The following is an 18,503-nucleotide window of genomic DNA, read 5'->3' as shown; positions in this document are numbered from 1 at the left end:
TCCAATACATCAAGAGAGCCCTCCTTCACATCAGGAGCCCCTGTTTACACCCTAGACCCCCTTTCATATCAGAGTCCCTGCATGTATCATGTAAATGTATTTTTCTGACAATGCCTAAATCTGCTTTTCTCTCCCAAAGGACAGAGCCATCTCTGCTCCGGCTTCATCCAGGGTCACCATCTACTTTCTGGACTGAAATCCCAGCTCAGGGATGGAATAATTAAGTAGAACCTAATATCTGTACAATTTTTTGGCTGTGTTCACAAATGTCTGACACAGATCAGCTCCTGTTGCAGGGTCTCACCTTGTGACTTGCTACAAAGTTACAACGTACAGTCTGATCACAGCGGAGTGGAGACTGAGGAAATCTTTCCAACTGCCTGCAACAGAGTGAATACATCATCTTAGGCTAGGCAGAGTCACCGGACTGGAGCTCAAGGACGTTTTTTTTTTAGAAGGTGCGGGTTTTTAAAAAATTACACTATTGCCGTATGTTATGAAATGCAAGTTACTGGATGGTCTGCATTCTGCTGAAAGGAGTCCCTTTTTCCCAATCCCAGAAATATGACTGCAGGTTGAAAAGTCTTATCTCTAGTGCAGCCAGCATAGGGGAAATCACAACAGTCCACGCATCATTGTGCAAATCTTTTGGCAGGAAAAAACGTTCCTTTAATGTATTTCGAGTCCAATGGTGTCATTAGCCGTTTGGCTGCATTTAAATATGTCGGCAGAAGTCTATTGTAAGCCCCACCACCTCTTGTTGCCTCATCGCCCCTCTATTCCTCCACCAGAGACAAGCGGCTTCATTGTTCAGCCATTGTATTGGCTTTGGGCGATGATCCCCGTACATGAAAATGGATGACTCCTATTCAGCACAATGATAAGCTCATGCGGGACTTCCCGTCACCTCGTCAATGGAAGCGCTTCACAAGATTACAAGTGTGATGGCAGCTGTTCTGTCATTTCCCAGAAAGACCTCGGTGCTGCCACAAGTGTCCATCATGTTTCTCATTTTCCTGGATAGCAGCAAATATTGATATGCCAGCATCTGCTGCGCTGGCAGTTACAATGTACACTGAGTGGCCAGATTATTATGACCACACCATCAGTACTTCGTTGGGCCGCCTCGTGACTCCACGAGATGATGAAAGGTGATGCGAGGAATCTGACACGGCACTGTTGCCCTTCTGTTGTCTTGTACCAGTCTTGCCCCTCTCCATTCTGCCCTAACATTGACTAGTCGCTGACGGCCACAATTCGCACGTTCAGACCCAGATTTTCGGCTGACAGTCCGGTCTTTAAACACTTTAACAACAGCTGCTCTTGAACATTTAACGAATTCTGCTGTTTTGCTGATACTCGCTCCATGGCTCCGAGCGCCAACAATCATCTCACGTTCAAAGGCTGTTAAATCGCGTTGTTTCCCCGTATCTTCAGAAAAAAATCACTTCTCTGTCGTGGTAAACAACCTGCTTCCCTATTTATAATGGTGTGGCCCTCTAGCAACTTCAGCGCCAAATTATAGCTAATTTGCCTACAAACATCAGGTGGTCATAATAAACTGGCCCTCAGTGTATACTGTCACAGGTATTACTCAGAGCCAAGAGCCCAAAACATGTTGCATGCCAACGATGGTCAGTTTATTCCAGTTATTATGGCCACTGAGCTTATTTTCAAAGGAAACCTGTCATGAGAGAATATGAAAGATGCTGCAGCTGACCCATTCTACATGAAACATGCTCATTTACTGGCTGTCCTGACGACCGAGCAACCTCAGTATTAACCTGAGATGGTTGCCTCAGGTGGCGTCTCACTGGGTCACGTGGGGCCTTTCTGGCCAGAGCGTCCCAGGTAGCTAAGAGCTCTTAACAGCCTGTGACGCTTTGGGTGGCGTCCAGCCCAGCTCAATGACGTCACTGGTTGCCAGGAGCTGAGCAGGATAGGCTGGCGTCCCATCCAGCTCCTGGCAACCAGTAACGTCAGTGAACTGGGTGAAACGCCAGATAGAGCTGGACCCAGAGGCAGGGGCATCCCAAGGCCGGGTGTCACCCGGAGCGGGTACCAGGTGACACCCCGCTGTGCACATCATTGCGCATGTGCGGCCATCTTGGTGATACCTACCAGTGGCTATATTGGTGATGGATGGCGGCAGAGGGAGGAGGGGGCATTCACCCGGTGGGATAAGGTATTCCGCCGGTTCCCCTCCTCTCTCCTGCAATTGAGTGCCCGACTTTTCAGAGGGGGTGACACCAAAATGACTGTCAGTCATTTTGGTGTCACTCCTCCAATGGTGTCATCCGGGTGTGGGCTGCACCCCCCTAGTGACACCACTGGCCAGAGGTAGCACCAGCACCCAACCTTCCATGTGGCCATATAAGGTCATTGACATCACAGAATCCCGCCCCTTTGCTTACATGCATCTGTGGACAGGAACTCCCCGGCCACAGCCACTTGGGCGCCAGAGGAAGGAGATTCTTTCCCTGTTCGGAGGAGCTCAGATTCGAGCCGGGTTTGATCCAAACCTGAGATCATCCACAATTGTGAGCTCCCGTGGCTCACAGGATCTTCAGTGAATAGATCTGTGTACTCTGTACAACTCTATGAAATTTGTTGGCGCCATATAAATACTAGAAATACATAATAAGTATTAAGTTGTAAAGAATTGGCGCCAATTAAACGTAACAATTACGCACTGCTACGCTAACGCTGTTACAGAACTGTCATTGTAAAAAAAAGTAGAAGTTGCACACACATTAGCAGGGAAAAGAAACTGTGCTGCCTGCATCTGCTTAGCAAATGCCAACACTGATCTAATTAAACCGGTCTCATCCGCAGCAAATAAAAAATGTACAACATTAGCGTACCAGTAGAATGTTACATTGTTCCCTTGTTACTAAACTCTATTTATCAAAACATGCCCTTTCTGTTACTTGTTTAGTTTCTAAACCAGACAAATCCCCTCTATTAAATGCAAAATCACAGGCTAATTGGCAGGTAAATGTTGTACTACGGTGCACCGGGAGACGCTGCGCAACGATCGGATTTAATATAGGCTTACAGCGCCACCTACAGGAGGAGAGATAATATGCATCAGAGTATTCTATCTCATATACCACTAAAGTCTAAAGTCGTTTTGGATAGAGTGAGGGGGGATTAGAAGACCTGTCAGGTTTTTATTGCTGTCTGTGTCCCCCTCTCTAATTGTCCTGCTGACCGTTATCACAGAGGGTGAAAGAAAATCCCAAATTTTGAGTTCTGTTTGGAACAGGAATATAGATGTATGCTGGTGCACTGATCCCTTCTAGCTCGTGGGGGGATCTCCTGGTAATATCTCCCAGGATTTCCCAGCATTGCTTTCAACACTGTGGCCATTGTAAAGCCAGGAAACAAAGGTCTGCTGCATTCTTTATAATGCACAAAAATGAGAAGTAGAGAGTAAGACTTCCCCATAATGAGTGCAGCAGTTGGGAGAAATGGGAATTTTTTAGACCTCATACACAAGTAAGACCACTAGGCCATATAATATAAATTACTAGCCTGGGATACACAGCTGCTGTGTACAGCCACCCATAGAAATGAATGGCTGTAGATGGCTGTACACGGGTTTACACTGCTACTGCGCATGCCTTAAACCATATGTTCCGGGACGCAAATTGAGTCTGGGATTGTATGCCCTCAGGCATGCGTGGTTTTACACAAATAGCTGCATAAACCCATTACAGCTGTCTACAGCTATTTATTAGTATGGGCAGCTGTACACGGCAGCTGTGTATCCTGGGTGAAAATACCCCGGCAAATTACATAATACGGCCCATGTACATGAGGCTTTATGGGTATTACAGTATGTGTCGCAATAACAATCAGCCTTAAACTCACCTCACCTCATAGTTCTCACTCACCTCATAGTTCTCACTCACCTCATAGTTCTCACTCACCTCATAGTTCTCACTCACCTCATAGTTCTAGCCGACCTGTGACAATGAGACTGTCACAGGTCGGCTCAGTAGATCGGGAGGTGAGCGAACATGACGGGCGGAACGGACGGGGGAGGGGGCGGGTACAGCTGGCTCTGCCTCTAGATAGGCAGAGCCAGCTGTCACTCACGGAGCTGGGCGGATCTCGACATCGATGTCGGGATCCGCTCCGGCTGCGGCGTCTCAGTATACCACGAGCTGTAGCTCACGGTATACTGAGCTTAGGGTAACGGGAGGACGCTAGTTTGTGTCCTCCCCTTACCCTAAGGAGAACTATGGGGAAAAGCCCTGACCCCATAGTTCTCCTTTAAGCTTTCTCTGTCTGCTGATCTTAACACAGCACTGCAGCTCCGGTCTTCGCTGTGCGCACCTAGTACCCTAATCAAGAAGAGTTAAATTGAATGCTGGGAATTCAGCCTTTGCCTGATCAATAGTTTTGTTCATGCTCTAAATGGAGGTCTTTCTGTTTCTGTTTTATCTGACGGCCCATGTCTCAAGGTGCTCATACAATGTTTGAATTCACACAGTGTGTGGGGCTGTCGGCTCTCTTTCGACCGGCATCCCTCGGTCAGCTGATTGAAGGAGCCGGCTGGAGAATTTTTGAACGGTCAGAGCAGGCAGCCAATGAGCCAATTAACTGCCCGCTCTGATCGGGTATTCTGACTGGTGCCGTCGGCACCTACCAGACTACAATGTAAACAGTCGGATTCTTGATCGACACGCTGTTTGTGTTGATAGAGGAATCGGGCCTATTTTTTCGGTTAAACGAAAAAAATAGGTAGGTGTATGGCCAGCCTTAGATTTCGTAGTGAACTGTTTATACTCAGCTTGTCTCTGCTTAACTTGTTACATCTGATATTGGCCGTATGTGCTCTGTCTGCCTAACTGGACTCTGCCTGTGCCTGACCTGGTCATCAGTCTGCTGACTAGTACTAGTTTAGTAAGCATGATGCTTTCTTGACACACCGAGTAAGCAGCATATGGTCTTACCTAGGAACACCCCATAATCAAACAACAGCAAAAAAAAAATGAAAGTTGGGCCATTCTGCTTCTAGGCAGAGTCATGGCACAAGTATATGTCAGGACATGCAGCCAATCAGAAATGAGCAAAAGAACAGGCATCAGTCAGACAGATGAGATCCAAAAGACAAGGCAATGTTGGAAAAGAGACAACCAGGAAATGTATGGGATCAAAACGCTATAGGACTTACCCCCGTGACACACTGCATGCAAAGCCGTGCAGAGCAAAGTAAAGCTGTCAGGCACGGAGGTTCGCATGCAGTGTGTGAGCTGAGCGCGGCCAGATGAAAGACTGCATCTTCAGCCAATTGGCTCGCACGTAACCGAATGGACTTCGCATCATGACTAGGGTTGCCACTTGTCCAGGATTCACCCGGACAGTCAAGGTTTTGAATGTTGTGTCCGGGTTTCATGGCAGCTGAAACCCAGACAGAAGATGTCAGGCAGACAGGAGCAACCTAAATTAAGATAGAGGCTACTGGCCCCCCACTGAAAATTGCCTTAAATGTGAAATTTACATATGAATGGGTGGCGCAATTTACATATGAATAAGCAGCGACTCTTTCTCCTAAAAAAAATTCCGTGCATCGCTAGAGTGTTCGGGTTTCGATGGAAGAAAATGTGGCAACCCTAATTGTGACGCACTGGTTTATTTTTCATCTTGGCACGCTCAGCTATGTGAGCTCTTGCAAGCTGACGTGCCGGAGTGAAAATGACATGACACACTGCACGTGAAGTTCCGTGCACCACCGCTCCGCGCTGCTTCTCTTGCAGTGTGTCACAGCCTTAAACGAAAAGTCTTTGCTTGCAGTATGTCTTTGCTGTGTTGTCTACTTCAACCACTAGATGGCATGGACACACCTAAACAGCAGAGGGCCGTTGGTTGAAGAGCAAATAACAGTTCCTAACAGAACTTGCATCCCAAGATCTCTCCACCCAGGAAATCTAAGAAGCTGATGAGTTATTCACACTACAAGACATTTGACCCTTCTGAAAATTAAGTTCTTCGAGGAGCTTTACCTTTCATAAGTTTGGTCATTTTAGACCGTCACTTGTTTGCCTCAGAAATGCTTTTCTCTCCATACAAGTCAACGGAATGAAAACAGCTCAGAAGGAACTCTGAAGTATCTTAAAATGCAATCTTAAATGTTATCTTTGCCCACACAAGGCCTTTTGTTGGTCCTATTGCCATTATGATATCTCAGAAGGAGGGAGGTGATTGGAGATCTGTAGAGACAGATACACACAAGCACCCAGACTGTGCACTGCCCACCAATCTCTCTACACCCCCCCCCCCCCCTCCTCCTGAACCTCCCACCTGAAACTTTAGTGCATTCCATTAGTGGTAATGATTGAACCACTATCTAAGGCCATGCTCACAACAACACTACTGTCCCATGCAAGCAAAATTTTAGCCCCTCCAACGGAGGGGAAAGTTTACTGTTCCAGAGTAGCCTAGTAGAGAACCTGAAATAAATATGCAACATGGCTTGTCAGATGTTTGCTATTGTACATGTGTGCAGTCCAGGCACCTTTAGGTTCACCTACATGCTAAAACAGCCTTTCTCAACCAGGGTGCCGTACCACACTGGTATGCTTCCTGACCTCCTCAAACGTTTGTGGTAGTGGCACTGTGATGTGAAAGGGAAACGATGAATGATGTGAAGGGGGATTTTCAAAGGGGAACTCTGATGTGAAAGGGGGGCTACTGATGCCAAGGGTGACTCTGATGTGAGCTGAGGAAATCTTGATTTAAAGGAAGGACTTCAATGTGAAGGGGAAACCCACTTTTTTGTGGTTTTTGCATGGGGTCCCCCTTATAGAGACAGCCAGCAAGGAGAGACAGCCAGGGGGGAAAGCAGGGAGAGACAGCCAGGAGAGAGAGCGAGGATAGACAGTCAGGGAAGAGAGTGAGGAGAGACAGCCAGGGGAGAGGATGAGCAGAGACAGCCAGGTGAGAGCAAGAAGAAACAGCCAGGGGAAAGTCAGACAGCCAGGGGAGAAAGCGAGGACAGACAGTGAGGGGAGAAAGCAAGGAAAAGTTGTACCAGCTCCTCTCCTGGACTGAAATGGCTTCCTCTGATTTCACTGCACATTGTGATCGTCTCACAATGTGCATTAGAAGCTGCAGGATGTCAGATAGAGCCCACCTCTTATCCTGGCCGGAGGACGTCCAGCATCAGCTAGCGATTTTCTCCCCTGCCTGACTGTCTCTGGTCTGCCCCTTTCACTCATTGGATTCCAGTTCTTCTAATCATGGAGGCTCAGCATCACATGTGGGTGTTTCCTAGGGCATTACGCATGGAAATGCAGTTTTTCTGGGAATGCCCAATCCTCCAAACTGATATCTACCCATCAAGGCATTTTGATATTTGCATAACTGTTCCCAAGGGCCAGCCAACTGCTTGCATCAGGGCTGAGGGCTATTGAGAGGAGGACTGAGGCAAGGTGAAGTGATGTTTTCAGGAAGCCATGTAAAGCACCCTGCTGGCCCCTCCCACCAGCCATGAGCTGCCTGCATTACATAGAGAAGCACAGAGACCCATTGATGACATCACTGGGAATAAAATAAAGTATATAATGAAAAATGTAAACATGTCATTAGCATGTTGAGGGAGGGGGTGGGGGAGGAACCTGAGAAGGAAAATAATAAGCAGAATAGGCCTTAGCTTTAAATAAGAGTTCAGTTTCACTTTAACAGTCGCACGGCTGCTACACGATTGGAATGAAGCGACGGGACATTCTCCTCGTGCTGTTTTTGTGAACTTTGATCTTTTGTGTTTTCCTTCCCCCACAATGGAGAACCTGACTCCATCTCCACTTATCAGGCCTACACTCGGCAGTATCTTCTCTATCCATTCCCCGTCTCATCTTTCCGCCTGTATCGTTTTACCAGTGACTCTGCTCACTAAATGTATGCCGCTTTCCTCGCACATTCGCCAGAGACCAGAGAGATGACAATGTAGAGGTCACTGGGTGAGCCACTGACTACAACAGATGAGGTCAGGCCTGCTGCTCGCCAACTGGTGTGGGACTACAAGCCTCAGCATTGCAATCAATGGGTAGATGCAGGGCCGTAACTGCAGATCACCAGACCCCATAGCAAAAATGTTATTGGGCCCCCCTCCCCCTCCGATGACCTCTCTCTGAGCTGTGACTATCAATGACATGGTCCCAAAGACTCCTCTTGTGCATCTGAAGTCGTCTGTACACTGCAGACTTTACAGGGGATTAGAGTTGTCGTCAACTGCACTCCAACCCTTAATGATACAGTACTGTGTTATCTTCACATTTGCCTCAACAACCTAATGGGGCCCCCTTCCACCCCCAGGCCCAATAGCAGCCACCTGGGCTGCTATTGATATAGTTACTCCACTGGGCTTGTTCACATGAGTGCTCCATGGACAGTCCAAGGACAACTAGTACACAGGCGGATCGGCTCATTGAATTGAAATACTTTGCATCACAGACCCAGAGAAACTAAGGTGGGTCGGAGGGTAGTGGACACTTCTATTCTATATACGTATAGTGAGCCCCTGTCTCTGAAAGTAAAACCAATGAAAAAGCATGACAACCAGGCAACCAGCTTTTTTAAAAGGAAAGATCAGCAATGGCAGGCTCCATTTGCTAAGAGTACAGGTCCTCTTATGCATATTAGCGCCCTTTGAAGGTGCACGTCAATATGCATTCAAACCGTGCATTAACCGTGACAAGACATGCATTATAAATGTATAGATCTGAGTTTAATTGGGTTTGGCTCCAGCTGCCCTAGACCTGACACTACATGCTGAGACTTTTAGTTGACAATGACCAGATATTTGAAGACTCACAAGCATTAAAGGGTATCTATGGTCAAAAAATAAAAATAAATACAGTATGTATTTCTATATTGAATTTCCATAAGTTCTCTCCCTCTCCTAACAACCATATCCATCTAAAAGTTTGTAAACTTGCTTATTGAAGATGCCCATAGGATGGACTTCCTCGAAGCACTGACACCATTTCACTCAGCCTGGTGAATATTCACTTCTCACAGAGCCTGCCGTCTGAACTACAACTCAACTCCTGAACAATGTAACATTATTGCTAGCTGGGAGCAATGCATGATGGGATATGGAGTCTTGAGAAATTGAGATTGCATCACATCAAGCACCTGGGAATAAGGTGAGATGAAAAATGTGTACACTACCATTGGCTGGCACAAGGACATTATCTGCTTATAAATCAAACTTACCAAAAGCTTTTAAAGGTTCTATAAGCTTTAAGGTGAACGACAGTCCCTTTTCCAGCTCTTTTAACATCTTGGCAACTTCGTAATGGCGTGACCCCACAATATTCTTCCCGTTTATAGATTCTATGTGGTCCCCGACGCTGATAATTTTCACATTGTCAATGACACTGCCTTCTTTAATTCGCTGCAAGACAAGAAATACAATATATAAGATCACATGACATATTTTTGGAGATACATTTTGGGAGAGCAATGAAAGGGGTGGGGCTTCTACAACCTTGGTGGGATATGACAGGTTTTAAGGTATATTTATAGGTCATTCAGATTCGAATTTGATTGCACATTGAATATTTGTCATTTCCTGCAGTCGCCAACGCTTGTGGCTTTGCTGACCTGTTTAAAGAAGAACTCCAGGACTTCCAGAAATTAACTCCTGCAGTGGGGCTAACTCGGCATTGCAAGGGTTTTCAGCTCATTTTGGTCTAGGGGTGCAAAAAAAGAACATATACTTAGCCCCATCTGATCTCTGGTGTTCTAAGCCCCCGCTACATCCCCGCTGACGCCATCCCACCTATGCAAGGTCCATTCACTTGCATTAGACTGAGTACGCCAAGGGACAGAGAGGAGGGGGAGAGAGGCGAGCAGTCAGGATCGAAGATCAGGTGAGTATTTCTTCTGTGTTGTTTCCTAGACTAAAACAAGCCGCTAACCTTTGCAGTGTGGGGGTAGCCCCACTGCAAGGGTTAACTTTTGAAAATCCTGGAGATCTGCTTTAAAGATACATGCTCCAGGGCTGGAAGCAAGATAGGTGGAAGTTTAGATTTTTCACTGGTTGCGTGCTTGTTGCCAACCCTGCAGCCATCAAGCCAACCTGTAGTAAGGTAGTATTTCAGGCTGTAATTGCCAAATTGTTATTCTGAAACTATTAGTTATTTTCTTGTCATGCTTAACCAGTGGCCTCAGTACACAAAGCAAAAGTTCAGTCTTTTTTTAAAAGTCACGGCACAATTCCTTGCCAAGACACATTAAGTCCCGTGTGCATGCATGGGAGTTACGTCAGCCGGGCCCGGCCATTCGAGTGGCTGAAGACTCCAAACCAGGAAGGTTTGGAGGACTCCATGGGAATGACAGCACGTGAGGAAAGTGCCATCAATGCAGCACTGGAGGGGATTGCTTCAGCAGGTAAGACTGCCAATACTAATATCCTATACCCATTCTAGGTAAAGCATCTAGAATTTTATGGCTAAAAGCTCCTGGGGGGTCTTTTTTTTTATTTAAAGTGACATTAAAGTCTTGTTTTTTTCCTTGATATGCAGTAGATATAGGCAAAACATTAAAAAAAAATAAAAAAAGTTACCAAAGAGGTAAAAACTTACATCTGTCTCTGCCGCTCGCTCCTGGCTGGAGAATCCAGGTTCTCGAGCGGCCGTGCAGGAGGATGTGTTTGAGCGCATGCGCAGAGAACATCACCGGCGGGGAGAGGAGGAGAGATTACTGTAAATCAATGTACGCAGCCGTGAGTATGCACGCTGGACAGACTTCGTGGGACAGGAAGAGACAGGAGTCAGCGCTGGATCAGAGACCGGCACCAGCGTTGGAGGGACTGCTGAAAACTACTGGAAGGAAGGAGATGATCGGATCACGAGGGATCACTTAAGGTAAATTTTTAAAGGATCATTAAACCATCTTTACTGTCACTTTAAGTAGATTTTCCTTTTGCTTTAATTTACTGACTAACGTTTCTGCTGGCAGACCTTGTCAAAGTCAAAATATTGAAGCCAAATATAGCCAGGCAACTAGGAATACTAGAAGCAGGTCAGTGATAGCAGTCCCAGCCTCTCCCAGTCGGAGTGCTGCTGTGCATGGGATGACAGGAAGCTGATAGCCAGATAGACTAAGGTACTTATGTTCGCTGCATGTAAAAAATAAATTTACTTATTTTAAAGGAAAACACAATTACATGAAATTGTGTATAAAATATCTCCCTGGAGAACAGCTTCAATACATGTGAAGGAAGCTTGCGCAGATGGCTAGGAAATTATTTTAGGGCCCGTGAGAAATGTGAAGTGCGAAAAACGCAGGTCTCTCTGAATAATCTTAGCAGGGATTCCTAGCACTTATTTCACCATGGTATTTATAGAGTGTGAACCAAAACTGCGTCACTGTAAGGGCAGAAAATCATCTGTGTTATTAAAACTGTATATGATGATGATCATTATCTCTGAGCATCCCAAAGGGCGTCATTCAAAGGAAATTTGCAATGGAATAAATACAAAGGGACAATTTTCATTGTTGCAGTTAGAAAACCGCAACAGTGAAAATGGGCCCTACGTACTTATTTCAGTGCAAATTTACTTTGGATAAAGGGTCTCTGAGCACAGAAACCACAAGGACAAGTCTGCATCATTGTACCCAATACAATTTATGTGTTTCTATAGGTTAGAGTTCAGTTAAATGCAACCTGGAGCTTTTTACATGAGATGATCAGAAGCACGTACTTTGAGGTTTTCCTTGGCCCAGAAGATGGAATATATGCAAATTGTAAACACAACAGTTCAAACTGAGCACATGGTGAAAAGATGACACACAAGAAAAATGGCAGCTTACCGTAGATGTAACCCAATCACTAAAATTTCATATAAGATTTAAGTCATTTTAAAATTTGTTTCCTGTCATTTTAAAGGATAATTCATGTGCACTTATCCCTTCTGCCCTCTTACCTAACCCAACACTCCCTAAAAAGATGCATACTTACCAGGATTCAATGGCTGTTGTTCCCTTGTTTGTTTACAGCCAGTGCAGCAAGTCTTCAATGTCCTGGCTGTGCATGCACATTACAGCTCTTTACACTTCTATGGGACCATCTCCGAGTGTCTCCGGCCTTGGAACATAGCCCGATAGAAGTCTATGTAATAGCTGATGATCATTCCCACTATGGTTTTATTTGAATGTTTCTTTCCTTTTGTTTAAGGCCATCTCCATTAAATTAAGACTATGGTCCTATTAAAGAAAATTGCTGCAGCATGTAATCTTAAAGGAGAACAATGGGGTAAGTGTTTTTTCCCAAAGTTCTCCTCAGGGTCACGGGAGGACATAAACTAGCGTCCTCCCGTGACCCAAAGCTCAATATAACCGCAAGCTATAGCTCGCTGTATACTGAGACCGCCGCAGCCGGGACGGATCCCGACATTACTGTCGAGATCCACACAGCTGCGTGATTGACAGCTGGCTTGGCTCTGCCTATCTGGAGTCAGAGCCAGCTGTACCCGCCCTTTCCCCTGTTCGTTCCTCCAGTCAGCGATGGAGGATCGGAGACGGGGGGGGGGAATCCCTACAGGGAGCCGTGAGCGTCAGTCACCGCTCTCTGCAGGGAGATGATCGAGAAGTAAGCGAGCGACCGTATGTGTTCGCTCCCTTTCCGATCTATTGAGCCGACCTGTGACATTGCCACACGTCGGCTCGAACTATGAGGTTGAGTGAAAATCACTCCCCTCATAGTTCTCCTTTAAGTACATCTGTAGCTATAGTGTTCCCTTAGTGCCCCTGCAAAGTCCCACAAATACTTGTTGATCCTGCCCGTGAAATCTGCCTAATGCAGCTTCCTGTGATGGGGTGGTAACAATGCTGCACTGCTCTTGAATTCAGAGCAGAGTTGCCCCTCTCGTGTAAGCTTTGCTATCTTGCACTACATTAGGAAGAAAAATATATTGCAGGGGGCATAGCACCCAGCATTGTCACTGCTGATTCCCAAGCTTTTAACTTGCCAATCAGCCCCTGGTCATACTTTGCCCGCCCTCGGCTTTCTGGAATGACAGCATTGCCTTTGCTGCTGAAACACTCCCACTGTGAGCTGCAGTGTCTGGGAATCGGAGCGTGTGAGACACAAATTAAGCAGCATTTAGCTCAGAAGAAAGTTTTTCTTTCTTTTATGAGGCTTGTGCATCACATAGTACCTGGATGTGGGACTTGCTTAGACTCTTATACAGGAGCTTTTAGATGTACTTTAAGCTGAACGAACAGATCATTGATTGACGATATTAAAATGTTTCTGCGGTTGAAAGGAATCACTTGGAGGAAGTGATAGGGGGAAATTGTGCTGAACAGTCTGTTAACACCCACCTAGCTGGCGCTGACAGATGTGTCACGGGAGCTGAATAGCAAAGCAGGGCATGGACTCGCTTGTGGAAAGACAGGTCCTGGCTTCCTTTGTTAATGCGGATTTATTATCCCTGAGATCCTGTTAATGTTTCTATAATTTATTAATGACGTTGTAGTACAACAATCTTTCACAGCTGCAAACATATGTAACTACAATATATAGCACTCCCATGCTGACAGTGTGAATATGCACTAGAGTATGATGTGTCATACATCTATCTTAAAGTGACCTGTACTTTGCCCATTTGAGGTAAAGCAACAGTTTCTCCTTATAGGAGACTCTTAGCAGTGCTCCTCCACTGCCCCAATCAGTTGTGGCAGATACAGAATTGAAGCTTTTGGATCTTGGCTCATCTCCTGCACTGAAGCCCATCTTCCAAGCTACAGGACTGCTACCAAACGATCTAAGGATACTTTTCACATAAGGCTAATAGCAGGTGTTCAGTAAGAATTTCGGAAGCATTTCATAGACTTCCTAAATCCTATGCTTAGTCTTGAAAATGTCTTGCAAAGATAAGTGATTTGGCTACATAACTCCTGTTCTTTAGATGAACTGTCCTACTTTCCTTCTTAGTTGTCTTTTTGGTCTGCTGTATAGACTGGTAATACAAATGTTTTATTAGCTCAGCCTTTCCCAACCAGGGTTCATGAAGCCCTGGGCTTCCTTCAGAGGTTGCCTTCAGTAGAGAACAGTGTCAGGTTGATCTCCTGTCTACTCTGACCACCAATGTTGGGAATCTCTTCTACAATGACTACCAATGTAATTATTCCCATCTAGAGTTACCACCAATGTAAGGTATCTCATATACAATGACCACTAAAATAATGGATCCCTTCTATAGTGACCAACAATGTAAAAGGGCACTTGTAAAGTGACCAACAATGCAAGGGACCTCTTCTACAGAGACAACCAATGTAAGGGGTCTCATCTACATTGATTACCAATCCCTTCTACAGTGACCAACAATGTAAAGGGGTCACTTCTACGGTGACCAACAATGTAAGGAATCTCATCTACAATGACCACAAATGTAATGGATCCCGTCTACAGTGACCAACAATGTAAAGGGGTCACTTCTAAAGTGACCAACAATGTATGGGATCTCATCTAAAATGACCACACGTGTATTGGATCCCATCTACAGTGACCACCAATGTAAGGGATCTCTTCTACAATGACCACCAATGTAATGTATTCCTTCTACAGTTACCACCAATGTAAGGGATCTCATCTACAATGACCACCAATTTAATGGAACCCTTCTACAGTGGCCAACAATGTAAGGGATCTCATCTACAAAGACCAATCTATCTGTGTTTCTTTTCTGGCTATTTTTATTATTTGGTTCATTTCGTAATTATTAAGTACCCCCCATGTGTATGCTTTTATTTAAAAGTCTTTACAACCTACTGATCACACTAATGTACTTTGAGCTGTTGGCTTAATAATTTTAGTTTACCTAATACCTAAAAACTATTTCAAGGGGTTCGTTCATTGTTAAAAAGATTGAGAAAGGCTGATTTATGTATTCAAAAGTGTTTTAGTGCACTAGAACATTCATCGAACCTCTAAATTATTCAATTTTTATTTTGAAAAGCCAGTATAAAGGAAATGTAGGGTTAATAAAAAGTACTTGTGGGTTAACCAATCTTTTTTGTGCGTATAAATTCTTCATGGCAAAGTGTGTCCCCTCACAGTCCTGACCGGAAAGAAACCCAAAAGCAAGGTGGGTGCAGCAGTGACAGCAGATGCCTCCGCAAACCATATGTAAATACAATAGAAAGTCACTCGCACACCAAATCGATACCAAGTCAATCTCTTTATTGTCACAAAGCTTTGAGATGTAACACTACCATAGTCAATAAAGAGATTGACTTGGGATCAATTTTGAGTGCAAGTGACTTTCGATTAAATTTCCATAAATTCTTCATGGGCCACGTAACTGGGAGCATAGAGAGATGTGTCCATTGCCTACATATTTTGTGCTGTAATATCATGCTCCTTCTCATCTCAGAAATGGCGGGGGTGGGGTGGGGCGGAGGGGCATAGTGTTAGTACACTTTCGCATTTGAGACAAACATTTGAATGGCTTTGTATCGCTGTGCTTTGATTTGCATTCTGCAAGCGATGCATACTCAAGGGGTACACTCTGTTATACAGGCAATCAGGATGTGTTTGAGAACCATTTTGGAAGCATTTTAGAAGTGTCTAATTTACTATAGTTCCGACAGGCCTCAAAATGGCAAAATCAAGTGCTCGCTGAAGGAATCACAAGTGCATGAAACAGAGAGGGAATTTGTTAAACTCTGGTAACAGTACTGATACCGCCAGGTCATGGTATATCTGTAAAAAATAAGTCAAGGCAACTGTACTTGCTGTATTTTTTTTGTCTAAAATACAGCAAGTCCAGTTGCCTTGACTTATTTTTTTACAGATATACCCCTAAAATGATGACAACATAAAATAAGGGAGAAGGCATAACATCTTCCCTACATATCTCCTTTGAAGCACATTTCTCTCAACACTACAGGTGCACTTTCAAGGAAAGCATCAGGGTCAACTGAAGCAGAGCTTGCGTATGTAATGGACAAATAAGGCTGGCCCAATGTATATGTAATTAAATTATGCAATAAAAAGTTTTTACACAAAATTTCGCCAAAGCGTAAACTTTGCTTTGATCTTTTAGCTGCTTAGGTAAAATTTGCTTGAAAAACCAAAGTTAATTTCTTTCCTTTTAAATGGCTACTGAAAACTGTTTAGGATAAGTCAGTAATGTTGTGTGTGTAATTGCTGTTCTTTTACAGCCTGTTTCACTGTCATCAGGCAAGGACAATCATTGACCTGGCTGGATCCATCCCAGTTTGAGATAATGACCTGATGTGGATAAGGCAGGCTAATGTCAAGCCTTTAACTATTACACATTTCTGCGGGGAAAATGTGGAAAATCAAAGCTAACTTACCCGACTTAGTACAGGTGAAACTCGAATAATTAGAATATTGTGCAAAGTTCATTTATTTCACTAATGCAACTTAAAAGGTGAAACTAATATATGAGATAGACTCATTACATGCAAAGCAAGATAATTCAAGCCGTGATTTGTCATAATTGTGATGATTATGGCTTACAGCTCATGAAAACCCCAAGAACCCCAAATCCACAACCTCAAAAAAGTAGATTATTACATGCAATCAATAAAACAAGGATTGTACATAGAACAATATCGGACCTCTGACAAGTACAAGCATGCATATGTACTCAGTACTTGGTTTGGGCCCCTTTTGCAGCACTCACTGCAATTACTATTGCACGATATTCTAATTATTCGAGTTTCACCTGTAATGTCACGTGTGTTAATTCTACCTACCATTTGTACGTACAGAGCAAAGAGTACAAGATGGAGAAATTGCTATACAATAAATATTTTCTGGTAATAAAGGCAGATAACGTGTAAATGCTTTTACAACATGTATCCGTTACTACTTTGCTGTGAAGCAATGCTGTTATGTAAGACCTTAAGTCTAATAACAACACATGATGCAAGTAAGGTTGCCACCCTTTCTCGGAAAAATACCCATTCTTGTTCTTTTCTTGTCATTATTAAAACTGGCAATCGTCCCTTTTTTACGGGGAGGCTGATAAAATTCTAGCCAGATGGCATAGTTAGATGCAAGCGATGATTTGGACGCCCTGTTTACCTTTATAAAAGCGACACCAGCTCCATTGTCCGTGATGGTCAGCCCCAAAGCATCATCCGATTTTAATACTTCCACCTCTTTCTTTGAACCTTTGACGTGAGCGAAGATGAAGTCTTCCAGGCCGATCTGACCTCCTAGAAGTTTGTCCATGTCGATTTTGTGCGTGTTTAAGGTGCAAAATAGGATCTGTGGAAAGAAATGGGCAATGGTTGAAAGACTGGGCTCTTTCTGGATTAAAACAAGTGATACATAAATGATATTTGACTGTTTGCTATGGGCAACAAAGATACTTACGGGTTTCATAAAGTACAAAATGCAGCGATTATATACAAATTTCAGTAACCCATGTCAACTAATCAGAACCGCGCTGACTACAATAAGGTTAAAAACAATTGCCTCACACTCTTTATACAGCATGACTGAATCAAGTTAGCCAAATATAGGCCACACTTGGTGGCTAGGCATCTGCCTGCCACCCATGACACTATGTTTAGCCACAGGTTCTCACATATTGGAAGATCTTCGTCAGTGGAGTTTGACATTCAGAAGTACTTTTTATCGCATTATAGGGTACCCCTGAACAGAAGTGTTTGACTAATTTATAAAGCATTGGATCAGAGGGGTGGGATTAGGGGGTTTTAAGCCTATTTTTATGTATACATGAGGCTTGTGTAAAGCATAAGTGCACTTTATTATGGATAAGTTAAAATACTACAATCTGGCCAAGCCATTGATAAGTTAATATCAGCATCAGTCTTTTACAGAACTGGTGATACATGCTCCCAGGCCTGTAGGGTGATTCATCAGTGTATATGTGAGGCTGTAGCTCAGGTTGGGACTCCTGCTCTGTCTTCTTTGCTAGAGGAGGAGGATGGGAGAGTCCAGACTGCCACCGGTCCTGAGCACAGACCCCCGACATGCTACTCCAATTTCAGCTTTAATAGCAACAGCAGAGCCAAAATTTCCATCACTAAATCTTATAGGCACACAATGTCTTGCACCCAAAACACCCTTCTGCTCCAATCACCTTTACACACAACATTTTCTTGTTTTAATGGTGCAAATAAGATTAGCCATTTTCTGGGGAAAATTCCGGCCTCATAATTTAATATCTTTACTATTAAAAATGTTTGCATGTCCCATTTTTTACCAGCCAGTACCAGTTACCACCTCCACTGGGACAAAATATTGGCCTTTTGGTCTCTTTCATACTAATAAGATTTGCAACTAGTGATGAGCCTGGGTTGGTGCAAACCCGTTTGCCCAAGTTCGCCTAAGCCCACAAAAACGGAGTCTGCCACACCGCCATCCTGGGCCAATCAGTTGCGGCAGCTAAATTCACAGCCCCACAGCAATACATTACAAAGGGGTGGGGAATGTCCCGATGCAACTGCCGCCACTAATTGGGCTGGGAGCTTGAGTG

At 44.4% G+C, this 18,503-nt stretch overlaps 1 protein-coding gene across 1 annotated transcript in view; it reads right to left on the bottom strand.

Moving 5' to 3' along the window:
- Positions 1 to 18,503, bottom strand: part of GIPC2 (GIPC PDZ domain containing family member 2) — a 54,832-nt gene that overhangs the window by 17,020 nt on the left and 19,309 nt on the right. The window contains exons 2-3 of the mRNA XM_018559864.1: positions 17,081 to 17,266; positions 9,229 to 9,409 (exon numbers count right to left, since the gene is read on the bottom strand). Of these exons, the coding sequence (XP_018415366.1) occupies positions 9,229 to 9,409; positions 17,081 to 17,266 (367 nt within the window). The remainder of the gene's footprint in view (positions 1 to 9,228; positions 9,410 to 17,080; positions 17,267 to 18,503) is intronic.

Source organism: Nanorana parkeri, unplaced genomic scaffold, assembly GCF_000935625.1.
Source record: "Nanorana parkeri isolate BGI_ZX_2015 unplaced genomic scaffold, ASM93562v1 scaffold418, whole genome shotgun sequence".
Lineage (NCBI taxonomy): Eukaryota > Metazoa > Chordata > Amphibia > Anura > Dicroglossidae > Nanorana > Nanorana parkeri.
Note: the sequence above shows the minus strand (reverse complement) of the source record. Positions and strands in the feature narration are given on the sequence as shown.